Source organism: Spea bombifrons, chromosome 2, assembly GCF_027358695.1.
Source record: "Spea bombifrons isolate aSpeBom1 chromosome 2, aSpeBom1.2.pri, whole genome shotgun sequence".
Taxonomy (NCBI): domain Eukaryota; kingdom Metazoa; phylum Chordata; class Amphibia; order Anura; family Pelobatidae; genus Spea; species Spea bombifrons.
The window spans coordinates 34,645,276-34,672,899 of NC_071088.1; the positions used below are offsets into that span (position 1 = coordinate 34,645,276).

General features: G+C 42.8%; 1 protein-coding gene across 1 annotated transcript; it reads right to left on the bottom strand.

The window, feature by feature from the left end:
- Positions 1 to 5,082: 5,082 nt before the first annotated feature.
- Positions 5,083 to 7,480, bottom strand: RPL8 (ribosomal protein L8). Its single transcript, XM_053457455.1, has 5 exons — positions 7,312 to 7,480; positions 6,942 to 7,083; positions 6,087 to 6,305; positions 5,585 to 5,700; positions 5,083 to 5,285 (listed from the first exon to the last, which is right to left on the bottom strand). The coding sequence occupies exons 1-5, from the start codon at positions 7,447 to 7,449 to the stop codon at positions 5,127 to 5,129; spliced, it is 774 nt and encodes a 257-aa protein (XP_053313430.1). The 5' UTR covers positions 7,450 to 7,480; the 3' UTR covers positions 5,083 to 5,126.
- Positions 7,481 to 27,624: the final 20,144 nt, after the last annotated feature.

Genomic DNA, 27,624 nt, shown 5'->3' on the forward strand with positions numbered 1-27,624 from the left:
GGACAGGTTGGAAAATACAATAGAAAATATAAAAGAAATAAAAACAAAAAAAAAATATTTTTCTCAATCATAGCTTTTATTAAAAAAAAATAGTTTACATGAATTAACATTTACTGGTAAAACTTTTTTCCTTTAGGGTCGTCTTATATTCAGGCTTTTTCTTTTTTTCCTAAGTTAATATTCAGATTTTGGGGGGTCGTCTTATAATCAGGGTCGTCTTATAATCGAGCAAATACGGTAATTAAATCTGAGATTTTATGCGTAATACAGAACCAGCTCGGTCCTTCTTGAAACTTGCCAGGGTTGACCCTTTATAGCGATGGGAGGGGTTGAAATCACAACTCTTGCAAACATTCTAAACATCTTGTCCTTTAGTGAATAAACACAAGCCTTGCTAACTTGGGCATGGAGGAAGCAAAATCTATTTTAAATGTGTTTTATTGGAATTTTACATAGCAATCAAACAATCAAAACATAATAGAAATGCAAAAAAAATATTTTCAAGAACAACCCTTACCAAATCTGCAGTTCTTTACTTCTACTGATAATCTGTTGGTTGCGTTGTCAACATATTCTGCGTAAAGAAGGGGTGGAAAAAGCCATACAAAAAGATAAAGGTGAGGACAGAGAGTATCCAGAACACCGTAGCTCTTATCCGTTGCGAATTATCCCTTTACTAAATTAATGACTGATTTCCTCTGATGCCAAGAATTCCATCCAACCAAGTAGCACTATTTAAGATCTTCTGATCAGGAGCTGATTTGGCCAACTCCTCCGTCTCCCTAATATCTCTAACTTTATGAATCCACGCTGCAGGGCCGCTTTTACCATTCAATAAACTGGAAAGAAATACATACCATGATTTAATAAAGGCCTAGTTAGAGAGCCTTTATATACAGAAATCACCTGGGGAGTATGATGGAGGAGGTTCCACAAGTCAAAATGTCTTCCTAAATGATTGAATTACTGGGCAGTCGAACTCTGAAAGGGCCTCGGATCTCCAGCGTTCTGGACCAGAGTTTGGAAAAATTCTTGCTTCCGAAGTGGAAACTCTATACCAAAACGATAAAATTTTAGGGTAAATCAATGTTTATTAGAGTTTTCAAATATGTGGGATACAGAAATGAAAAGGGAAGGGAAGAAAATGAAAATATGCTATATGCATTTTGCTGAAACCTGGTGGCAACGGAACACTTCTTGGCCGGTACTTTTCTCCACTACTGTTCAGTCAGTAAGACTAAGAGGTCTTTCTACTTCCAAGAAACATCCAAATGCATAATAGGTCTCTTAACTGTACTCAAACAATTGCCTTATGGGACCCCAGTCGGTTGCTGCTACAACGGTACCCCTCAAATATCAAATAGGAAAAATAAAAGCTGAGCATATATGCAGTGCAGTCTCTGGTTCACTTCCTGAATTGGAGAATGCAGTGCATATCTGCTCAGAAGCTTTAATTTTTTTGTCTTCCCATTTCCAGGCAAGGGGAGCGGGGAGTGTAGAGTGTAGATGGGGAGCGTAACAGTTGGTGTAAAATCGACATGCTCCTCAATGAGATGGTAGGCTGCACGCACAACGATTCAGTTTAGCTCTAAACCTGATAGAATGTAGAATTCAACATCACATGGGGAGTTTATTAATGCATCCCGCTACATTAATGCTAGGAGATAGCAAGCATTCCACCTCCGTGTCTATGGACAAATGTCCTTTCGGTATATGCAGTGGCAAGAACAATTAAGTGAACCTTTTGGAATTACCAGCATTACTCACCCTTCAAACCATTTTTTTTTTAAAAATTCAAATGCTGGTATTTTAACCCTTTCCATGCATGATATTCTAGCACCAGCCTTTCACAAAGTTTGTGGAGATAATTAGTTTTGTATTTTTTTAACACAAATTGTAATTCAGGTATAAATTTATTGCTCCAGGTATACGTCACTATCAAATAACACCCCAATATGTGTTCAGCAACATCTCCTGAGTACTGTGATACCACTTCAAGGATGGGTTTGTCTGGTGTTTGGAGGCTAAAAGGCCAAATTTGGGAAGTGCGCCCCCCCCATTTTGGTCAGTGTGTGCCTATGCCCTATCTTTGAACCCCACCACTCCAATTTAACCCATCGAACCATTAATGCCCCGGGGAGGGGCCAAACATGGCCCCTGATGCCGATCTTGATGTTGCTGAATGCCTCGACATCGAAGCATTACAGCAACACCGTTTAAGCCAAGAAATCATAGATCACTTTCTAAGCTTGTTTAATGAAATGACGTCCCGTTTTTGTCTGATGTGCCTGGGCCGTCATTGGGCGTTAAGGGGTGAACACCTAGACTAATCACTTCAACCAAATTTAATTGGAGTCAGGTAATACGAAACCTGTAGTCCTATCAATGAACCAGGATTGGAGGTGTGTTTTAGAGCTACTTTGACATAAAAAGATACTCAGACATTTTGAGTTTGCTATTCTCAAGAAGCTGCTGCTGATGTTAACCAAGAATTGTTGATTTGCATAAAGCTTGAAAGGGTTACAAAGAAAAGTTTGAAAAAACACGTCCACAGTCCACAGTTAGACTGTTTATAAATGGAGATCATTTAGTACTGTGGCTACTCTAGCTACTGGATGCCCAACCACGGTGACTCTAGGGGCACAACAAAGAGTGCTTAATGAGGGAAAAAGGAACACTGGTGTAACAGCTAACTGCATTTAGAAATCAATGGAACTGGTTAACATCTCTAAATCGCCTAAATAGCACATGGGGCAGAATGACCAGATTTGAGAAAATTGGTTTTGAAATAGCAAACCGCTACTTGTACTTCTTACCCTTTAACTTGCAAAAATAAGCATAAAAACATTGTGTATTTCTAAACTCAGGACAAATCTATTTAGCAGGTTTTTTTCATTAGCTTTTGCTAACAACCTACCTCCCCACTTATACATCCATGCTATCATAATCATTAATTCACTCATTCATGGATACTCATTTAGAAAAAAACATTAATTCACACATACTCATTCATACACCCGCCCCCTTATCTCAACTGCAGATTTGTCTGTGGTTCTTGCAGACTTCTGTATGGCCCGCAACTTACCTCTGTATTGCTCACACGCTGTGAACAGCTTCTCTTTTACTTCCCAAAGGAAGCGGAACGCATGCTTCCCATATAGACATACCAAGTTCACTGCTTCTTCCATGTTCTGCTTCTCAAAGGAGTCTGGATAACATCAATCCAGTCTTAGATGATGGAACTAAGGGTTGGTATTGCTTTGGTTTGTAAAAACAGTGTCTACAAAACTGGTAGATCTCAATACTTACCGTATTTGCTCGATTATAAGACGACCCGCCAAAATCTGAATATTAATTTATGAAAAAAAGAAAAAGCCTGAATATAAGACGACCCTATAGGAAAAAAGTTTTACCAGTAAATGTTAATTCATGTAAACTATGTGAACAATTTTTTTTTAATAAAAGCTATGATTGAGAAAAATATTTTTTTATTTCAACCTGCCCCCCCAGTTACGCACATCTGCCCCCTGGCTTGTCACTCTGCCCCAGAAATGTCTTATACCCCCTATATACCCCTATGGCACCCCACTCTGGCATTTAGGGAGTTAAAAGGCATATTATGTGGCAGAGTGGCATATAGGGAGGTATAAGGCATTTCACAGAGCACTCTGCCTCCAGAAATGCCTTATGCCCCCCATTTAACACTCCCTCCTCCAAACTTACCGGAGCTTCTGAGTCCCCAGTGTGTAGTCCAGGCAGCGTGTGGAGCTCTACGTGATTCGCGTAGACAACTTCCGCTGCAGCCGGGTGGAGGTGCTGTCAGGGATCAGCGGAAGTTGTGTACGCGAATCTCGTAGAGCTCTGCACGCTGCCCAGTGCTTAGTCCGGGCAGTGTGTAGAGCTCTACGCGAATCGTGCCCGGGCTAAGCACCCGGGACTCAGAAGTATCGGTAAGTTGGGGGGGGGGACAGGAGGATCCAGGTCCCCTATATCGCTGCGGGGGATCTGGACCTTAGTCTCATAGTCAGACCTAGTTGAGGTCTGATTATAAGACGAGGGGTATTTTTGAGAGCATTTGCTCTGGAAAAAACCTTGTCTTATAATCGAGCAAATACGGTATGTTCTTCCCATGGGCTAAGGCTCTCCTCCTCGCTCATCACCTCTTCCTTTTCCCAGTCTACAAAAGGATTTCACTAGGGCTGCCCCAAACCTTCAGCATTCACCCTCCCTCCCAACATTCCTTGACATTGTTACAACCACACTACCTCACCCTTTCTCTGTGCCTTATGTTTGTCACCCCATCCCTCAAGATTGTAAGCTTGTGAGCAGGGCTCTCCCCACCTAATGTATCGGTTTGTCTTAGTCTGTCAATTCTCGCCCTTTGAATATATTGTATTAAGCACTGCATTAATTGTTGACACTATATAAATAAAAGATAAGATGTCATTGCCAATTCTAGTAAGTAGTGAAATGTGTGTAATAAAGTATGTTTGCGGCTTTCGAGTGTAAAATCTTGATCCGTTCCACTGGTTACATTAGAGTATAGGAGATGAGAATTTTAAGGTCCCAATTTTAATTCCACTCAGATGTTTAGTAAAACGTATATAATAGTAACATCTAAGCGATATTACCATCCCATAAGATTTACTTCTATCCTATGAAAACATGAAAAAAGGTTGGAAATTGTTACCCGTGGCACAGCATTTATATTACTGGGATTAACCCACTAAAGCAGAGTTTACTGTTCCAACTAACACCATCAATATGAAATAAGGGTCACTACAAGGCAGATTCATCTGGACCTGTATAATATAACTCACAATAACCATGATGCGGTTAATAACCAGTAAAGAATTAAATGTCATTTGAGCTGTAGTAAGGGTCAAATTGCCTGGTTCATCAGTACAACAGAATCTGACCAAAACAAGTCTCTTAAGAAGGTGGAAAATGAGTGGACACAAGAAAAAAAAAAAAAGTGACTGATTTATATGTATCAAACCATCAAATGTATTCAGTCTTCATAGAGGTAGGATTATAATATATATATTCATGCCAAGTAATCTACAGAGACAGTACACAAAATTAGTTTTATACAGTTTATTGTGTAAATTATGTAGACACAGACTTTAGTTCTCCTTTTCCTGCACAGTCTTTGTGCCACGCAGACGACCAGTACGACGAGCGGCAATAAGACCAACTTTACGTCCAGCTGGAGCGTCTCTTCTGATTGTTGAGGGTTTACCAATGTGCTGATGGTTACCACCACCGAAGGGATGTTCTACAGGCTATAGGAAAAACATGATCATTAATATGGCATATTTAACTTTGGTTTTGTATACAATTGGCAGCGATTTATTTTTATAATCTATATTTATGTCTGTGATTTTCACTCATGATATGTTTAGTTTCTCCATAACAATAAAATGAAGAATGTAGCTAGGTAAATATCAATAATGCAATCTATTCATAATAAATGTGTTCTTGTTCCATGTATAGCGTACATATTAAGAGAAAATACACGGACCAATAAGAGGTCCAACAAACTGATCACAAAATACGGTTTCGGGTAAGGTGAAAAACTTACGTTCATAGCCACACCACGGACACGTGGCCAGCAGTTTCTCTTGGCCTTGTATTTATGGTAAGCACGACCTGCCTTCAGAATTGGTTTGTCAATACGACCACCACCAGCAACAACCCCTGTAATAAAGGATATGTCAATACAGCGTGGCAAAAGTCAGGTTGTGAAGTACTGCATGAACTACACTGTAACTAGGTTAACGCAGTTTAAGCGTGCAACAACCAACAATTAAAAAGCATAACCTTTATGGTAAAAAGTTTAAATATGTCTACACAAACCTTGCCACATTGGCAATTTAAAAGATGACACATTAATTCAACTTGCTGAAGTATACAACAAATGCATCCTACAATGTAGGTGAGAAAAGGCTCATATGTTAACCCTAAATATTCACTACCCTGCCAGAGTTACCAATAGAGCAAGGAAAAACAATGCCTACGCAGAAGCCATGACAGATGGAAGGTTGGTCACACAAATGTATGTACTTCAGCATTTTTGTACCCACCAACAACTGCTCTGTTTGCAGAAGAAATGACCTTCTTAGAGCCAGAGGGCAGCTTTACTCTGGTTTTCTTGGTTTCAGGATTGTGGGAGATGACAGTAGCATAGTTGCCAGATGCCCGGGCCAGTTTACCACGATCGCCTGGCTTTTCTTCTACGCAGCACACAATGGTACCTTCTGGCATGGTTCCAACCGGGAGGACATTGCCAATGTTAAGCTGAGCTAAAGAAAAGAAACAGAAAGTACAAGATTAGATATGAAACAAGGCTAAACCAGTTATTCTTCACCAATAAGAAATATTGAGAAGGAATGGCATTTCCAACAATCTTGAATTAATGATTGTACAGAGAGGTGAAGGATATATTTACATAATGACAAACTATGTGCTGCCATCTAGTAGAATCCCTAGTGATTTTCATTTTTTACTGCAGACATTTTATTCAATGATTTAAACAATCTGTTTCTGTTCCCTCAAACGTCTTACACACACATTGTGTGAACAGAAAAGCATTTTTATGTATTATGGGACACAAAAAATGATGACACGGCAAAAAAGGCACAGATTTTCAAGTGAAAACTTATCCAAGGCCTGGAGGTAACGCAACACTTTCAACAAGAAAAGCATCTTGCATATGTTAGAAATGACAGCCTTCAAACTCAGGTCTCATTTACACCAAGGACCTGAAGAACACCAGTTGATACTAAACAAGACCACCACAGCAGCCATTCCTCTCCAATTAAAAGACACACATAAAAATAGCAGTTTTTGAAATACTACACTACAAAGATGAATACAATTATGTAAAATCTATGTAAAAATGTACAACTGAAGAAATTTGCTTTAAGTTCTTAATATACCTTTCTTGCCACAGTACACAAACTGTCCAGTATGGATACCCTCCGCTGCAATGAACAGTTCAGTCCTCTTCTTGAACCTGTAAGGATCACGAAACGCAACCTTGGCAAGTGGTGCACCACGGCCTGGATCATGGATAATGTCCTGAAAGAATAAGAAGGCTTTTAGGTTAGGAGGCTATCACAGTAGCAATTAGGTATGCAGCAAGTATATGTGTGAAACACAGAAGAATATGCATGGAGAAAGATGGTCAAGAGCACAAAACAAAATCAGACATTTAAGCCAAAGCAAGAAAGGGGGGCTGCACTTGAGGCAATGAAGCTGTCAAGTGCATCTGCCAAGAAAACATACATAAAACAAGTGGTCACTCACTTTTACAATACCCTTGATGTAGCCATGCCTTTCAGCAAAGTCGATAGCCCTGAGCTTGGCAGCACCCTTTCTGTGCTTGACGTGGGCCCTGAAAACAGAGCCTGCACCTTTTCTCTGTCCCCTTATCACACGTCCCATTGTGCACTAGAAACGAACAGAAAAAAAAAAGTGTCAATTAGCGACCATACTAAAATGCATGCTTTACATATAAGAACTATTTATCCTGAAGGCTTTGTAAACAGGGGCATTACATTTAGAATATAATAGCCACAGATGGCCTATAGCATTCTGTACAAAATCCTGCTGGATCAAGCCAAACTAAACGATAAGCTTTATGTGATATCTAAAAGCCTTTCTACAAGTTATTTATCTTATGATCTTATTGATTTGATTCTAATAAATATCTGACATACAAATTAGGCATAAAACAATGAAACATATGAATGATAAGCATGTTTAACACTGTTTGTGGCTTATTTTATATGTACCATGCTAATATTGTTCATATAAATAAAGTTACATTATACAATTGAGATCAATTATTTTATTCTTAATAAAGCAATACCATGAAAAGATATGAACCAAAATAAAAAGCCTAAATACTTATATAGAGTTATATATCAGTCCCACATCTCTAATCGTTATTTAACTGCCATGTCTGCCTCAATCCTCTGACCGGGGAAACGACAAGTAATCCATTTAAAATTCTCCGTTATCGCAGAAAAATGTCAACTGCGAAACAACAGGCCGGTAATAGGGAAGCATTACTTATAAACCGGCGGGTTAATAGAGGCGGATGGAGTAGTTAAAAAGGAGATTGAAATCGGATTCTCTAAAGAGAGCGCAGCCCCTGAGCTCCTACCTAGGCCCGGGCTGTCCACGAAGAGGAAGTTCTTCGGCCCGCACGAAGGATTTCTTCCGGAGAACGCAAACCAAAGCAGCATGGGTAGTGACGTCACCAGAAATAGTGAACCGTACTAAAAACACTAGAGACCTAACTCACACGTTATCGCCATTGCCTCAATTTTTTGACGCCATTGTGTTTGAGCTATGGTGTACGAGAAAATAGCGTATTCCATCAAAAACAAAGCTGCACGTGTTATCAGTTCAAGTAATATATTCAGCGTTTGATACTTCCATGGTATTTTTTTGGTATTTCCAGTATTGTTTTTATTTTTTGTTTTATAATTAGTTTTTCCTTGCGTAATATCCTTATATAACATTTATTTATATAGGGCCAGCAGATTCCGTAGTTTTCTTACAATCGGTGGAATAATTTAACATCAAACACGATAACAAACTGGTACAAAAAGAGAATAGGGCCTGGCTCTTGCGTGGTGGTTAAGGGGGCAGTGAAGCAGTAGGAGAGGACTGCTTGAATGGGGATGAGTGGGTCCAGTCAGATTAATCTGTAGAGCATACCTCCCAACATTTCAAAATGTTAAAGAGGGACAAGCAATTGCACTTTAAAATGTCGCACTTGCATCACCACTTAAAACATTCTTTATTTTTGTCAGCACAGTCAGAGCCGGCCTTAAGTGTTCTGGCGCCCTGTGCGGACTACTCCCCTGGCGCCCCCCCATCCCAAAAAAAAGAAAGGAAAAAAATCTCCCCCCTCTGCCCCTTCTCACTGCCTTCCCCCCTCCGCCTTCTCACTGCCTTCCCCCCCTGCCCCTTCTCACTGCCTTCCCCCCCTGCCCCTTCTCACTGCCTTCCCCCCTGCCCCTTCTCACTGCCTTCCCCCCCTTGCCCCTTCTCACTGCCTTCCCCCTGCCCCTTCTCACTTTCTTCCCCCCCTGCCCCTTCTCACTGCCTCCCCCCCCTGCCCCTTCTCACTGCCTCCATGCTGTCCATCATAATGCTGGCTGAGCATCATTGGAAGAGTAGACCACAGCAGCAGAGATTTTTTTTTTTATTAAAAATGGCTAATGATAGCCTCCATCCTTTGATTTTGGAATCAAAACATTTGCTACTGCAGAAATTTTTAGATGAAAAAGTTACATTTCATTCAGTGGAACAAAACAGTGATCCCATAACTTTTATTTCTTTATTAATTCATGTAAACTATTTTTTCATATTTAATAAAAGCTTTTTATTTCCTTTTATTTGCCAACCTGCCCCCCAGTTATGCACATCTGCCCCAGGCTTGCCACTCTGCCCCCAGAAATGCCTTATACCTCCCTACACGCTGCTTTCCTGATATGCCTTATACCCTCCTATATGCCGCTCTGCCCCATGATATGCCTTTTAACCCCCTATATGCCACTCTGCCTCCAGCAATGCCTTATACCCCTATATGCTGCCCAATGGGGCACGGCCATTGGGCGGTGCGGTCCGTGCACACCAGCCCCTTTAATTTCATCAGGTGCAAACGGGAAATTTCCCGATATCCCGGTGGGCCAGTCCGGCCCTGGTTGTTGGTCGTTCAGATGACTTGATTAGGATGCTGGCTGAGAGTGTTAGGACGAAATATTGTACACTTCTCGAAAAAAGTGGGTTTTCAGAGAGCTTTTGAAAGTCGCATATGAGGTAAAAAAGGCTGACAGGATGAGAATTCCAGAGAAAGGGCACAGCACGGGTGAAATCCTGGATGCGGGAGTGGGAAGAAGTAATAATGGTAGAAGAGGTGAGTTAGAATAGAGGGTGAAAGGTCAGGAAAGGAAATATAGATTAGGGTGTTGTCTACATAAAGGTGATATAGGAGCCACAGGAACATCAGTTGTCTGATGGAGGAGGTGTAGATGGAGAATATTAGAGGCCCAAGAACTGAGCTACGAGGAGCATCGACAGATAGCGGCAGGGGAGGAGGAGCAAGTTCTAGTGAATGAGACACTAACATCAGAGAGGTAGGATTTAAGCCAGGGAAGATCTGTGTTCATCCACAGCACTTGTTACATAGTTACATAGTACCTAATGATGAAAAAATACCTAAGTCCATCAAGTTCAACCATTCTACCTAACCTTCCTACTCTTGATCCAAAAGAAGGCAAAAAAAACCCTAATTAAGCTACTTCGAATACTGCCATCAGGGGGAAAAATTCCTTCTTGAATCGGATTTCTCCTTGGATCAAGAAGCTCTAAATATTAATTCTATTTATAGCCCTTTATGTCATGCTTTTCTAATAAATATTCAGACCCTTTTTGAAGGCATCTAATGTATTTAAATATGGGCACAACATCTGCCTTGCGCCAATCTAATGGAACTATGCCTGAACTGAAAGAATCCGTAAAGACCAGTAATGGTTGGGCCAGAATTAGCTCCTTAAGTACCCTTGGGTGTATATCATCCGGTCCAGGGGCCTTGTCTACCTTAACAGTATTTAATTGCTTGAACATTTTTTCGTGTATTAGCCAATCCCATGTTTGCTGTAATGGTTCCTTAAAATTAGCTGGCAGGGGCTCTGTCATTGGTTCTTACTTGGTATAAAAAGAAGGAAAAAAAAACTATTTAATGTCGGCTTTCTCTCTGTCCTCACTAATCAAGTTTCCTGTTTTAGATAATAAAGGACCAGCATTCTCTACCTTTAATTTTGCATTTACATACAAAGTTATCGGGATTAGTTTTACTTTTGTGGCAATCAGTTTCTCATTTTCCAGTTTAGCCATTTTAATCACCTTTTTGCAGGCTTTGTTGAGATCTTTGTTTGCCATAAATGATACTGCTGATCGCTTTTATAATGCTTGAATGCCATTCGTTTATTTCTTATTTCCTGTTTCCTGGTAAGTCACATTGGTTTTGATTTGCTTCTTTTGTATTTGTTTCCCATAGGTATATATTGGGAAGTGTAATTTTGCAATGTGTGCTTAAAGGTATTCCATTTGTTCTCTATCCAGAGAACAATCCATCACAGTATATACATTCCATAGTTGACCTTAGCCTGTCAAAGTTTGCCCTTCTGAAATTCAGTGTTTTGGTAGAGTAGTTACCCATTTGCATTTTGGAATTAATCTCAAATGAAACCATGTTATGGTCACTATTCCCCAAGTGTTCTCTTACTTTGATGTTTGAGATAAGTTCCTCATTCGTCAGACAGGCATCCATGTCCATTGCATGTACATATTAACCTCTAACAAATCAATAAAATAACCACAGACACAGAATTGTAAATTGGATAAAATTGGCCGTAGCTTTATTTAAAAGGGTATAAGAGGCATTAACAACACAAACCATTTAACATAATAACCAAATAACTTCTTATATATAATACACCAAATACAATCCGCCCATTTCTCAGCCTGATTGTGTAACACCAAGCCTCTCTCCACCTCAACACAGAGGCGACCTTTACCCCTTATAAAACTACGACAATATAACATATTACTAGGGCTGAAACAACGAATCGATAAAATCGATAATAATCGATAACGGAAATCGTTGTCGACGATTTCCGTTATCGATTAATCGAGTGATCGATTCGTTGTTGGAGCACTCGGCTCCTTTTACTTACCTCCGCGAGCGTTCCCCGCTTCTGCTACACGCTCTGCAGTCTCCGCCTTCTTTTAACTACGTGACGGATGTGACGCGTTCCGGAGGTAAGTATTCTTCATGTCTATGTGCACAGATCGCACAGAGCCACTCGCACAGAGCGAATCGCTCTGTGCGAATGGAGCCACTCGCACAGAGCGATTCGCTCTGTGCGAGTGGCTCCATTCACACAGAGCGGTTCGCTCTGTGCGAGTGGCTCCATTCGCACAGAGCGGTTCGCTCTGTGCGAGTGGCTCCATTCGCACAGAGCGGTTCGCTCTGTGCGAGTGGCTCCATTCGCACAGAGCGGTTCGCTCTGTGCGAGTGGCTCCATTCGCACAGAGCGGTTCGCTCTGTGCGAGTGGCTCCATTCGCACAGAGCGGTTCGCTCTGTGCGAGTGGCTCCATTCGCACAGAGCGGTTCGCTCTGTGCGAGTGGCTCCATTCGCACAGAGCGGTTCGCTCTGTGCGAGTGGCTCCATTCGCACAGAGCGGTTCGCTCTGTGCGAGTGGCTCCATTCGCACAGAGCGGTTCGCTCTGTGCGAGTGGCTCCATTCGCACAGAGCGATTCGCGGGGGTGGGGGTCCACGGCGGGGTGGGGGTGGGGTTTCAGGGGATGCAGGGCAGGGTGTGAGTGGGGGTGCAGGGCAGGAGACTGGGTGCAGGGCAGAGTGGGGGTGGGGATGCAGGGTGTGAGTGTGGGTGCAGGGCAGAGTGGGAGACTGGGTGCAGGGCAGAGTGGGGGTGGGGATGCAGGGCAGGGTGTGAGTGTGGGTGCAGGGCAGAGTGGGAGACTGGGTGCAGGGCAGAGTGGGGGTGGGGATGCAGGGCAGGGTGTGAGTGTGGGTGCAGGGCAGAGTGGGTGCAGGGCAGAGTGTGGGGGCAGGGCAGAATGTGGGGGCAGGGTTGGGTGCAGGGCAGAGTTGGAGACTGGGTGCAGGGGCAAAGTGCCAGTGCTGGGTGCAAAGTGCCAGGGCTGGCTGCAAAGTGCCAGGGCTGGGGCAAAGTGCTGGGTGCAAAGTGCTGAGTACAAAGTGCTGGGTGCAAAGTGCAAAGTGCTGGTGCAAAGTGCTGAGTGCTGGGTGCAAAGTGCTGGATGCAAAGTGCCAGGGCTGGGGCAAAGTGCTGGGTGCAAAGTGCTGGGTGCAAAGTGCCAGGGCTGGGTGCAAAGTGCTGGGTGGAAAGTGCAAAGTGCTGGGTGCAAAGTGCTGGGTGCAAAGTGCCAGGGCTGGGGCAAAGTTTCTTGAACAGTAATAGTCCACCTCTTTTCAGAATGTTTGGGGTTATTTTGTTTCATAAATATTGTGTTTGGGTTCTTGTACTTTGAAAATATTGTTTTTTATTACATCATAACAAAATAAGAATGTTAATGTAAATTTTAAGTTGTTTTTTAACATCCAGTTCATTAAATTATTTTAAATAAACGAAAAATTTGCATATTGTTTTTTTTTATCCGATTAATCGATTAATCGAAAAAATAATCGGCCAACTAATCGATTATTAAAATAATCGTTAGTTGCAGCCCTACATATTACATACCTTACATTTAAAACAAAAGGGGGGGGGGTGGGACGCTTGCTTAGCAACAGCGCCTTGAAGATTTTTCTTGAGGTGAATTTAATCTCCCTGCGCGCAGCTATTTATTTATTTTACAGTTGCCTCACGCTGTAAGCACAGCTGACTGCACCAATCAGCTGTGCTTATTTTTCCCGCCGCACAGAATGCCCAATCAAACCTCATGCTGCCTGCCCAGTAACCTAGAATTAGATTTAGCTAGCCTAGCCCGCCAAAACTTTATGCCTTAACTTTACTGACCTTTTAGTGACCCTTATTATATAACTAATGTCCAGCAATGGACAATTAGCGCGCCGCTTAGGCAGCTTGCACTTTCAATTCTAGCTGAGGGTCTCTACTAATTGTAACATGAATTGGTCATTAAGCAGGTTCAGAAACTTGCTACCCTTAGTGGAACTAGTTCTACTATTCCAATCTATATCTGGGTAATTAAAATCTCCAATGATTAAAACGTCATTCCTATTTGCAGCCTTTTCAATTTGAAATAGCAGCTGACCCTCCCCTTCATTACTAATGTTTGGTGGCTTGTAGCATACACCCAGGGCCGGCCCTATAATGGGGCAGACTGGGGCAATTGCCCCAGGCGGCACTTTAGAAGGGGCGGCACTTTGCCGCCCCAAGCGTTAATTTATTTTTTATTTTTGTAGCGGAGGAGAGAGAGAGAGAGAGAGAGGGGCACCGAGTGGTTTTCGCTTACCCGCTCGGCGCCCCTCTCTCTCTCTCTCCTCTGCGGCGAGTCTCCCTGTTCGGTCCCGGTGCCGGCTTGTAATGCAGAGCACCGGAAGTGACGTCAATTTCCGGCGCTCAGCATTACAAGCCGGCACCGTGGCAGAGCAGGGAGACTGTTTAAAGGTAAGTACGGGGGGGGGGGGGTCGTATGGCGTCGGCGAAGTTTAAAATGCCCCCCCCGGCGTCGGCGTTAAAAACTCGTTTTAAACTTAAGTCTTCGGCCGGCCCTGCATACACCTACAAGTGGTGTGCGACTCTTTTTACTATCTAGGCTAATCTCTACCCACTGTGTCTCCACATTACCACTGTCATCATGTTTCCTTAACCCCTTAAGGACAATGGGCGGTCCCTAAACCCATTGAAAACAATGCATTTTGAGCCTGTACATGTACGGGCTTTGTCATTAAGGGTTTAACCCCTTAAGGACAATGGGCGGTCCCTAAACCCATTGAAAACAATGTATTTTGAGCCCGTACGTGTACGGGCTTTGTTATGAAGGGGTTAATACTGGGCTTTAGGGTTTGCATATAAACAGATCCCCCCCCTTTTCTATTTACTCTGTCCCTTCTAAAAAGCGAATAACCTTGTAAATTAACTGACCAGTCGTGCATATCATCCAACCACGTTACAGTGATACCAATCAAATCATACTGTTCATCACTTACCAATATTTCCAGCTCACTCATTTTGTTTGTCAAGCTTTTCATATTTGCTAAAAGACATTTAAGGTTACTACCCATTTTTGGTTCATCAGTTGACAAATATTTAATGACTGCAGCTTTTGTACTATGTACGGTAGCTCCATATCGTCTATGCTAACTCCACCACTGCTCTCATCCCCTTTTCCCATAGCTAGACCCCTTCCCAGTCTACTCTGGCTAGCACTTCATTTCTATCTTTATTCTACCCCCCCAGAACCTAGTTTAAAAGATCCTCGATTTCTCTAGCCATCCTCTCCCCTAGCACTGCAGCCCCCTTTTCAATGAGGTGCAGTCGTTCCCTGCTGTAGAGTCTGTAGCCGACTGCAAAAGTCTGCCCTGTGCTCCAAAAACCCAAATCCCTCTTTCTTACAAGACACTCTTAGCCACAAATTGATCTCCCTCAGCTCCTGCTGTCTCCCTGATGCAGCTTGTGGTACCGGTAATATTCCAGAAAATGGAAAAAAAAACACCAATGTGTACTGCTTGATCATCTCCAGCCCCTCCCAACAATCTGTCTACCCGGTTCCACAACCCGGGAGACAGCATACTGTTCAGCATTCGGGGTCCTGGCGACAGATTACCTTATCAACCTTCCTTATAGTTGAATCCCTTACCACCACCACCTGCCTAGCCTTCCTTGCCTTATGGCTGCCCACTATGCTGGAGAGGCTACTCTCCTGGCTGCTAGGAGAGTCAGCCTGCCCCAGAAATGCTTCCTCTGAGACATGGTGGGCTAATGTATAGGAACAGAGCATGAGTTTGTAACAAGTGAAGTCTTCAGGTGAACAAGACTTCCTCCACAAGAGCTCAACAGAAGAGATAGAGATATATATAGTTTATAGGTATTTACAAATGTAGCTGGTTTTTGAAATATCATTTATGTTTAGCATTTATAATATGTTGATCATAATAGCTGTAAATATCAATGAGATATAAAAGATTTGTTATTTTAAAATGTTCTTCCAGGTTAGGGAGAATTGATATTATGTGTAAAGAAATTGCAGTTTGTATTGTGTGTAATGATCCGCTGCCCTTCTTTTGGAAGCATAGTCCAAAACTCCTCTAGTCTCCTCTCTTCTCATGATATTTACCTTTTCTTAATGGATGTTTGTTTGTTATGAGTCTATCACAGTGAACTATGCACCTAAAAGTCACAATAACGTATATATAAAGAATAGAAAGTGTATGAAAAAAAATTTTTTTTTTTTACAAAATACACGTTGCTCTTCTTCTAAGTTTCTTACTTAATTACATTAAAAAGGCAAGAAAATGATATAAAAATCTTGGTAAAGCCCGATCCTCTAGCCATGCCACTGACTCCACCCCCCAAAACAAATGATAGGAGGTATGAACCAGTCTTTAAAACAGTTTTCTTGAGGTCTGCTATCTACGGGTCATTACATGGGAGAGTTAAACTTCTAAGATATCCACAGTCATTAATTAAATTATTCTATTTAAAGGCCTCCACTGAAGACTTGTTCCAAGCCAATCCCGCCACACATGTAACAAGCTATATTACTAGTATATTTCTAGTATATAATTTTACTAGGATATTTATAATTCTGATTATAAAGGTGGTGGACAAAGGATGACAGACAAAGCTGTTTAGCATGTTTGCAGGCAGATAATAATTCTGTGAACTGAGACAAACATGATGATTTGCACACATACTTGTAAGATTTATGAAGCACTAATGTCATATGTGTCTGTAGACAGGAGCAGCAAGGGTGCAATTGCTTAAAAATTATAATAAATGTTAGTCTGCTAAATGTTTTGTGGAAATTGCAGATGTTAGCCACCTAGTGGTGATAAATGGGGATGGTGGCTAAAACTCCCCTCGTACTCCAGTGTTTTTCTCTGCATTTGTTTGTATGTAAATATTTTAAAGTATTGCTATCTCGGAGCAATAATCCACAAGAAAGCAATTGATGATTACACTACTGGAGCCCTGTTGCATAAAATTATAATTTTATCTGGTAATGATCATGTCATTACAAAAGCATACTATATATTCAATAATAGTTGAAGTAACTGTCACTGTTTCGCTGGACTATTAAGGAAGGTCGTCCCCGCAGAAGTTCTTCTGCCCAAACTACCGCTACTGAGAGGGAATTCCCGGCAGCAGTAGTCCAGGACTTAGACGATCCCAACAGTGGACAACCTCCCACCAGCTGGAGATAGGTTCTGAGCGGCAGCAGCCGCGGCAAGGCGCAGCACAAGACAGGAGCACAATGCGGGTAGTCAGCAAAGCCAGGGGTCTGATACACGGAGCAGGATAGTCGGACGAGCCAGGGGTCTGATACACGGAGCAGGATAGTCGGACGAGCCAGGGGTCTGATACACGGAGCAGGTAGTCAGCCAAGCCAGAGGTCAGATGCACGGAGCGGATAGTCAGACGAGCCAGGGGTCAAAACCAGGAAACTTGATTGCACGAGCAAAAGACGTAAACTGAAGACCACAACAGGGTGCTTGTGAAAGGTACAGCCAGCTTTTTAAAACTGGCGACCATTCCACAAGCCCCTCCCAGACCAGAACCAAAACCACGCCCCCCAGCCGTCCATCATTCCTCCAGCAACGTGCAGCGTGCCCGGGAGGCGGACCGGAGGACGGGTAAGTACACAGGCTCCGGGAACTACTGTTCCCGGGGCCGAATCCTCCCTGTGTCCCAACACCTCGGGCGGAGGATCGTCCGCTGTCCGGGGAGATGTTTTCCCGGGACCCGCGGACAACCCTTCGCCCGCTACTAGTGCCGCGAGCGGAGGACCGCCCGCCGTCCCGAACGGCTGGCATACGGGAACCGCGGGCAGACCTCCTCCCGGCGGCGTCCGGAGCCGGGATGGTAACACTTCTGGCGGCGTCCGGAGCCGGGATCGTGACAGTAACTATTTTGGTTTCAATTAGAATGATTTACTATCACCCTAAGTGAAAATTGATTGCATCTGTCTACAAAAGCAGATTTTGACTGAAGTGTGTAGTAAACTACATCTTCCATCGCGGCTCATCCTGGCGGAACTTTGAACTGCTGACACTCGGGGTCCCTGTGACAGTCGGGGTACAGGTCTGTCCCGTCACAGTAACGTTTGTGGTGAAGACTTCAGAGGACCACTCTTTAGAATATTTTTGCTTGTTCTTCATGTAATACCCCTTGTTCTGGACAATTTCACATTGGCTCTACTGAAATATATTTTCCTGTCCACAGCATCGCTAATTCAGAGAGATTTAAGCTATTGTAAGCTCATTTAAGCAGGGCCCTCCTCACCTCTTGTCTCTGTAAGTCAAATTGTTATGTTACATGCTACTTGTTTTGTCCTGTCCACCCATTGTGCAGCGCTACGGAATTTGAAGGTGCTATATAAAACAATAAATAATAATAATCTCACTGACTGAATTATGCATTGTGCTGAGCCTGCTCAGTCTTTCTTGCCCGGGGGTCCTTATAATATATAATGTAATATCTCTCTGGCAAAGGCATTAAAAAGACATCTCCTGCATTTCTCCTCCAGCAGCAGCAGCAGCTTGTCCTTTAGCAACACATTATCAGAAAATCCTTGCTCCTCAAACCCCCTTTCCCATGTTTAACTCTTCTTCAACTCTTAATTATTCTAGCCTTATGCAAATCATAGTTTAGAATCTCCATTAAATTCTAGCTATTATGTTGTTTTTTCCTTAGTAGCCAAACATCCACTGTTGAGGTGTAGGCCACACATACTGCTGATCGCTGCATAACAAAGCTTTGTTATCCAATACCCTAAATCTACACCATACACTATGATACATTGGACTAACCTTCAACTCTCTCCCTAGTATACTATGGCACTGGTAATATTCCTGCTGACTGGAACATATAAAGAACGGTCCTGTAGTATGTGAGTTGTATAATAGTAGTTGCCTTTCTGCGTGTTTAGACATCCTACGCACTGCAGGACAGCACATGTGCTAGTGAACAACAGGGCAATTTTTCATGGTTTTGCTCTATGTTTCCTCAACCGTTATTTACATCTTTCTCATTTAGCGAACACATATTATTTTTCTAGACAAATAGAGTAATAAAATAAGATTTCAATAACACAAAAATGCAGTTTTTCACAGCTAATATAAATTGGAAAAATACTAAAAGTATATTTATTGACTTGTCCTGATTTAAAAACCACCCTATATTCAAATATAAAGGTTACTTATTTTTAGGGTTTTATTTTTTTAAACCATACCTAACCCTAAACCTTACCCTATCTAATTCCCCACTAACACTCACCACAATAACTACATAATATAGATTTAAAAATACATATAAACAATTAACCCCTTAGGTAAAAATTATTAAAAAAATAATATTTTTGGTCATTGGTTAATTGTGATCAACCAGGTGTGGAATATTCATGTAAAATCTAATCTGTAGCTTATTTCTGGTTCTTCTCCTTCAACTCCCTTAATAACAATGTTTAGTTGTTAAATGTATTCAGTGCTGGAATCTCTTAAAACCACATAAACTGGGGGGTGTCCTAAATGAGGATTTTCACATTGCATTAGGAATCCTCCCCAATGGTTGCAAAACTAATTTTCTGCTACAATAAAAATACAAATTGCTTTTTAGCATCCTCCAATGTGTGAAAGCTAAGGCTTTCCACGCTTCTCTTTTTTTGCTGGTTGATGGAATTCAACTGGCTTCTGGTAATAGGTGTCAAATTCAAAAGGTCTTTACATTGCTAAGGCAATTACTACTTTTTGAAAATTGAATGGAAATTTCAATTAACTAAGGAAAGCCTTGTTTTGAAAAGAAAATAGATGGTAAAGGCTTTGCGCAATTAAAACCAAATGAAAAATACATGCAAAATCACTTGATGATCATATCTAAATAAAGTCAGACATTTGCAATATGAAACTGACTTCCTCAAGCTTAAACAATATAATATTACAAGCTATCTTTAATGTGTTGGAGTGTCAGATGTATAATATATACTCTATATGACAAACTAAACTGGGAACTTTCTGGTTCTGGCTACCTTGGTCCCGCTGTTGGTTCCCACTGATGTCGGAGGCGATCCCACTGACATCATTGGGCCGCCCCGCTGACGTTGCCGGACACACGCTATTTTCACACACCAGGACAGGCTCTGCCACATTGACACCCAGACACACACACCAGGACAGGCTCTGCCGCAATGAAGCATAAAAAAAAATATTTTCTACACCGCTTCGTCATTAACTTCCACTTTTGCATTTTTGCCCTTTTGTGTATTGATGCCTCTGCCCGGCCCCCTTTAGTATTGATTAATGCCCCCCCAACCTTGTGTATTGCCCCCCTTTATGCCCCCACACCCTTGTTTATTGATTTATGTGATGCCCCAGCCATTCCCCTCCTTTGTGTATTTATGCCTTCCCACCCTTTTTGTATCGACTAATATGATGCCGAACCAACCTCTTTTGTATCGATGCCCCCACTGGCATATGTATTACCCCCATCCACCCCCCCATTGATTTTATAATGCCACAACCCAGCCACCCCCCTTTTGTATTATTTAATTTTTGTCCCAAGGGAATCCACCCCCCCTTTGAATATGGGTTCACTTTCCGCAAACCCCTAACAATTTTTTTGATAATACTTATATTTTTGTGTCCCCCCCCCCTGATGTCCTCCAACGTGACGATCCTCTCGCTGTCAGGAGAACTCTTCTGAGCCTGCCCCCTTGAACGCCACGTCTTAAAAGGGGCATGAGGCACTGCTGCCACTGGGCGACCGGCGGAGGCGGTCTTACAGAAGTTACAGCCGCTTTGAAAGTGGCCGCCTGGACGCGAAGTTCTAAGCAGCCGTCGTGCGGCCGCTTTGAATGATGGTCTGCCGGCCCACCAGGAAATCTCCAGGGGGCCAGTCCGGACCTGCTCACGCAGGCTGAACCTCGAAGTCCAGCGGGCCGAACCTCGAAGTCGCACGTTGGATGCCCCTGCTGTATTGTATTTTCATTAATATGTATTAATTCTTATGTTTGATGGCTGGAGACTACAGTCCCCGTTTCCTTCTCCTTCCCTGTTTATTCTTTCTTGTTTATCCCCTTATTTTATTATTGTTGTATATTGCAAACTTTAATAACATATATTTTTTGGGGGGGGAAACAAACCAAAAAACAAAACAAGCACACAGTTCTTAAAAACAATGGGACTTAAACACAGGACCCTCACTCACAAGGTCCATCAATAATTAGGCCTGTGGAAACTCCATAAGTCCAGATGATTTCTTACGAGGAAATCATGGTGTTCTTCTTTGAGGTCACTGTATTGCCCCTAAATCAAACTCTTTTGGAAAGAAAACACCCCTCTGGCCACATGACCAATTATGACACCTTTTCCAAGAATTAATTCCCATGTTTGATCTGCCAATAAATTATGGCGGGGTAAAGGTGATGAAAAACCCCTCCACTTAAGCTAGGAATGGAATTCCTATAACTCAGGATCCTTATCCATTAGGCCATGAATCACCACAGGGGTCCTGGGAAGATGATACTTCTAGTCAGAACAGATACAGAGGGCATGCACAAGAAACTGATGTAATCAACATCAGATTAACCCATTGAATGCTTACATAAAGAAAGGAACCACCTCTGATGGATTACCCTTCCATGTACATCATGTGAGCTAATTATGACAGTGTCTACTTTAAAGAAATCTATGGTTAGATGGGGGTAACTTGCACTGGCCGGCTTAAAGATGACCCAAATAGCATATGGAGGCAGAATGAACAGATTTGTAAAAAAATTGTTATATAACTTGGAAAAAAAAACTAAAAACATTGAGTGCTTCTTAATTCAGGACAAATAGTAGAATTTATTTTTCATTAGCAATTGTAGATGAGTAAAATATTTTTTAAATACAAGCGAGAAAAAGTGCCTTTTTAAAATTTAAATTTTTCAATATATTTTTTTTGTTTATATGAAATTAGATGATATGATCACAAAAATATCTGAAGTTATCTGAAGAAACCCCTTTTTGTTCTGAGAAAAAAAAACCGATATAACTTGCATGGGTACACAGAGAAGAAAATTACAGCTAAACACAAAAACTGCAAAACAGCCTTGGTCACAAAGGGTACAAAAACAACCTGGTTCTTAAGGGGTTAAAATAGATCTTTTCCAAGTACGCTTGCACACAGTTTTTAAGGAAATTGACAGGTAGGTTGTTCAAAACAACTTGGAGCTAGCTACAGTTCTTCTGTGGATTTAAGCAGCCTCAGTCGCTTCTCTCTTTTCATGTAATCCCAGACAGGCTTGATAATGTTGAGATCAGGCCTCTGTGGTGGTCATACAATCACTTCCAGGACTCCTTGTTCTTCTTTACACTGAAGATAGTTCTTAATGACCATGGCTGCATGTTTGGGGTCATTGTCATCCTGTAGAATAGATTTGGGGCTCCACCATGCTTCATTGTAGCTTGCAAACACTCATTTTTACCACACTCTCCAGCCTTTTGGCAAACAAACTACCTTAGGCTACAACCAAATATTTCAAATCTTGAATCAGTAGAAATTTGCTAATGGGCCAAAAACAATTTGGTTTGTTTATGCCCCATTCATTTTCCAACAACAATTTCAGTTCCCTGCCCATTTGGTTAGTACGAAAATTCAGGGGCATTTTTAAATCAGAAACATAACATTCACTCTCTCTCTCTCACACTCTCTAAATGTTTTCCTTCCTTCTCTGTCGACCACTTCTGCTTCTTCATATTTTCCCTTCTCTCCAACCTTAATCTTGTTTTTTTGTCCGCATCTCTGCGGACATAACTTGGCATCTTCCGACAAAATGGTGAAGCTGGTGTGACGTCATCTTCCCGATCCTCCAGTCAGAGGAGATGACGTCACCACAATCAATGTAATTTTGCCCTTATGTAAAGTAGGGGCAATATGTTGGTGCTTGCAATGACGTCCTCTGCCCTGATTGGAGGATCAGGAGAGGGCGTCACCATAACCACTGCCATATTGCCCTCAGATGAACTGCGTTGACATCATCTCCTTGATCCTCCAATCGTAGTGCCAATCAGTTGGCACTTTCAGTGATGTTCTCTTCCCCGACTGGATGATTGGAGAGGATGTCACCGCAGCTCTGCCATTTTGGCAGAAGTTTACGTTATGTCCATGGAAATGTGGACGAAGAAAGAAGATTTAGGATTGAAGATAGAAGAAAAGGGAGGAGATAGCAGATGCGGAAGAAGATGCGAAGCGGAATTGGTCGGCAGAGAAGGTAGGGAGAGAGTGTGATTAAAATGGCAGCTTTGGACTGATGAGTAGACTAGTGCATTCGGAATCTGACGATTCGTATGAAGCCCAGAAAGCAAGGCCAGACCCTCATGGTCATAGCAGTTCATCCTTTCCAACTTGAGAGCGGCCGTAAGACCGCCTCTGCCAGCCACCTAATAAAATTACTTTTACATTTTTATTGAGTTTTCAAAGATAAAAACAAAAACAAGAAAACCAGGGTACAACATAATAAGAAACAAATAGCATAGCAAAATGACAGAACCCCAGTAACATCCCCCAAATGACCAACGAATGAGAAAAAGAAAAAAAGAACACTGCAATACAGGGAGGCTAACAAGAAAACGCCAAACAGTAACCCCCCATACCTTAAAAAGCGATTCAATGTTCAATGACGTGTCTAACCAGTCCATTCTAAACAGAAATAATAACTTTGTATGTAATAGAAGCAATCAGGGTGGGTCAGAGTGTATCCACTGATGTAGTATGGTCTTTCTGGCTACAGCCAGAACGATACGGGTAAGAGAAACATGTCGTATCAGGTAATGACAACAGTCCAAGAATCACAGCCTCTGGGGTGATTTGAAGCGCACGGTCGCACAGTGCGGAAAGACCAAAGTGGGAGACACGACCATAAGTTATGGTAAAGGTCTGCTCCTTGCCAGACCACACTTGGGGCAAGAATCTGAGGGCAGTATTCTCATAAGAAATTGGAGATGGGGAGAGAGATATTCCTGATGAACAATCTGCATTTCAAAAGAAATACTGGCCCGAAGCGTCGATACTATACAGCTGATTAAGTCAGACCTGTCAACATCGGAGAAGCGAGTCATCCACGCTTTCAGGCCTTTAGAAATGTGGGCACCACCAGAGGCGTCTCGCAGTAACCCATTAACAAATTTTGTGGTGATATGCCTCGAGGAAGACAACTGAAGCTGCCTATCAAGAGGGTTAGTCCAGTCCGCCCGTTCAAAAAAACGCCCAGTGGCAGAGCCTCAGTGAGGCTCTTTGTCCCGCCGCTTTCAAGACGTGATTGCTCAAGGGGGCAGGCTCATAGAAGAGTTCCTCGTGACAGGGAGAGGATTGTCCCGTCGGAGGAGAGCAGGAAAAAAAAGAAAAGCAAAAATGTAAGTATTTCAAAAAAATAGGAAAGGGGACCCATATTCAAGGGAGGGGGAGGAGTAATTGCCTTGGGAAATCATTCAAAATTAAACAATACAAAAAGGGGGGTGGCTGGGGGTAATACACATGGCATTGGGGGCATCAATAGACAAGAGGGTGGTTGGGCATCACATAAATAAATACTAAAGGGGAGGCTGGCTGGGGGCAATACACATGGGTATGGGGATCACATAAATCAATACACAAGGGTGTGGGGGCATAAATGCACAAGGGGGGCGATACACAAGGTTGTGGGGGGACACTTTAATCAATACAAAAGGGAGGCCTGGATGGGGCATTAATACACAAGCGGCAAAAATATAAAAGGGGGGTCAATGACAAAGCAGTGTAGAATTTTTTTATGCTCCGTTGTCGCTTGGCCTGTCCTGGTATGTGTGTCTGGGTGTTGGTGTGACAGAGCCTGTCCTGGTGTGTATTTTGGGTGTCGGTGAGGCAGAGCCTGTCCTGGTGTGTGTGGGTGTCGGTGTGGCAGAGGCTGTCTTGGTGCGTGTGTGTTTGGCTGCCAGTCCTGGTGTGGTTTCTACTCCCAGGAATCAGTGACAGGAAAAGTAAAGGTTTTGTGTTATTTACCGTATTTGCTCGATTAGAAGACAAATTTAATATAAGAGCAATATAAGACAAATGCTCTGAAAAATACCCCTCATCTTATAATCGAGTTTGTCTTCTAATCAGACCTCAAATAGAGGTCTGACTATGAGACTAAGATCCAGACCCCCGCAGCGCTGCAGGGTACCTGGATCCTCCTGTCTGGTAACCTCAGGTGTGGCACTTCCGCCGGGCTTCTATCACCCGGCAGCAGCAGAGGTTGACTTTCCCCGTCTGCCAGAGGGAATTCTCTTCTCTGGCAGTCAGCGAACGTCTGCGCGATGGACGCAGACAACCCCCGCTGCTGCTGGTACTTCCGCCGGGGCTTCTATGACGGAGCACCGGTGTTCAGTCACAAAAACCCCCAGCGGAACTAACACCAGCCTCCACTAGACACCAGGGAGTCAGAAGCATTGGTAAGTCGGGGGGGGGGGAGTGTTATATGGGGGGGCATAAGGCTTTTCTGGAGGCAGTGCTCCATGATATGCCTTTTAACCCCCTTTATGCCACTCTGCCTCCAGAAATGCCTTTTAACCCCCTATATGCCACTGCCTCCAGAAATGCCTTTTAACCCCCTATACGCCACTCTGCCTCCAGACATGCCTTTTAACCCCCTATATGCCAGAGTGGCATAAAACGATATAAGGCATTTCTGGTGTGTGTATGTATATATATATATATATATATATATACTTACAAAGCAGGACCTCACATTATTACCGTATTTGCTCAATTATAAGACAAGGTTTTTTTCTGAAAAATACCCCTCGTCCTATAATCGGGGTCGTCTTATAATCAGACCTCAAACTATGAGACAACTAAGATCCAGATCCCCCGCAGCTGCAGGGGACCTGGATCCTCCTGTCCCCCCCCCGGTGCTTCTGAGTCCCTGGTGTATAGCCGGGGCAGCGTGTAGATGTCTACGCGATTCGCCCCCGCTGCTAGCCACACCTCCTTCCGGCTGCAGCGTAAGTTGTCGCGAATTGCGTAGACATCTACACGTTGCCCCGGCTGCATGACAGGGGAGTCAGAAGCACCGGTAAGTTTGTGGGGGGAGGGGGCGGAGCAGTGTTAAACGGGGGGCATAAGGCATTTCTGGAGGCATAGTTTTCTATGAAATGCCTTTTAAGCCCCTTTATGCCACTCTGCCTCCAGAAATGCCTTTTTAACTCTCTATACGCCACTCTGCCTCTTGAAATGCCTTAAACCTCCCTATATGCCACTCTGCCCCATAATATGCCTTTTAACCCCCTTAATGCCAGAGTGGCATATAGGGGTATAAGGCATTTCTGGAGGCAGAGTTGCACATAGGGGATCAAAAGGCATATCATTGGGCACAGTGGCATTTAGAGGGTTAAAAGGCATATCATGGGGCACAGTGGCATTTAGAGGGTTAAAAGGCATATCATGGGGCACAGTGGCATATAGGGGGTATAAGGCATTTCTGGGGCATAACTGGGGGGGCAGGTTGGAAAATAGAAGGAACTAAAACCAAAATATTTTTCTCAATCATAGCTTTTATTAAAAAAAATAGTTTACATGAATTAACATTTACTGGTAAAACTTTTTTCCTATAGGGTTGTCTTATATTCAGGCTTTTTCTTTTTTCCTAAATTAATATTCAAATTTGGGGAGGTCGTCTTATAATCGAGCAAATACGGCACTTTATAGTGCTTAACAGTGCACATTTACATGAACTTTTGTTTTAGGAATTGTGGCTGGAAGTGTGGACCATACCAAGACTTTTGCATACAAGTTGAGTATCCCTCATCCGAAACACTTGGGACCAGAAGTACCGGTACTTCAGATAAGCGATGATTTTGGATAACGGTTCAAGTCTTCTCCCCTGTGTCTGCTGTTGCTCAGGCTTATCCACACCGTCCTCGAAGCTCTTCTTGTCCCTTGTTCAGCCTTCCCCAGAGCATCACTGGTCTAAGAAGCGGGGAAGACTGAACAATGGACCAGAAGTGTCCTGGGACAGCGGGGAGAAACCTGAACGGGACAGACATCAGGGAGAAGTAAAAAATGAGATGGGGAAAGGATCTACTGACTACAGGAGAGGTCAGACACATCTTTCCTACCCTCCCTCCCTTACCTGAATTTTTTTTTAATATCTTTTCAGATAAGGGATTCTCCTATATTCACACACATTTGATGCCTAAACACTTTTATAGCATTTTATTTACCTATTCCTGTATGATACACCCATACCTTAAAAGCATTCTGCGCTCCTAGAAAAGAAAAAAAAAGGGCCATTGGTGAAGAAAATATGGTATCAGGCCCTTGACGGGGACACTTTATAAGTGCAGCTACTTATTAATACAGGAACGTAAGTTCCTGTGAGGAAAATTATGCTGACATGCTAATAGTAGGAGGGAAACAATTCAAAACAATATTTCTAACGGTTGTGGTTGAAACCATTAAAAATCGTGTCACAGAAAAATGAACAGTTATCACGGGTCAACCGTGCGTATTTAGCTACATCACACTGGACGAGTACAGCATCGCAATGCAGTAAGCAAAACTCTTCATCTCCAAACCCTCTAAAATCACTACCCCGGTATCACCGATTGGGTGGGGACGGGCGAAACCAAGAATCGTTAAATCTCGCGATCTGACGCTCGAGAATTCTGCCAAGCTGCGTTGGCGATGAAGTGCTTTTAGACTGCGATGATTCGTGAACGCTGATGCGGACGCTCTCTTTCTCCCGCGAATTCAGAGCGCGTGCACGAATTCTCTTACTCTCCGCCCCCTGCCAGTAACTACACCAGAGCCGGTAGCTTCCCCCGAAAGCGTACTGACGTCACTTATACTGCGTCCTTATTTAAGAAAACGG

Excerpts from the sequence above, each read along its gene's own strand:
- RPL8 (XM_053457455.1), bottom strand. The coding sequence starts at position 7,449 with ATGGGACGTGTGATAAGGGGACAGAGAAAAGGTGCAGGCTCTGTTTTC. Across the intron at positions 5,701-6,086 it reads TGCAAACAGAGCAGTTGTTG|GGGTTGTTGCTGGTGGTGGT; the intron begins GTGGGTACAAAA and ends CCTTTATTACAG. Across the intron at positions 5,286-5,584 it reads TCCGTGGTGTGGCTATGAAC|CCTGTAGAACATCCCTTCGG; the intron begins GTAAGTTTTTCA and ends TTTTTCCTATAG.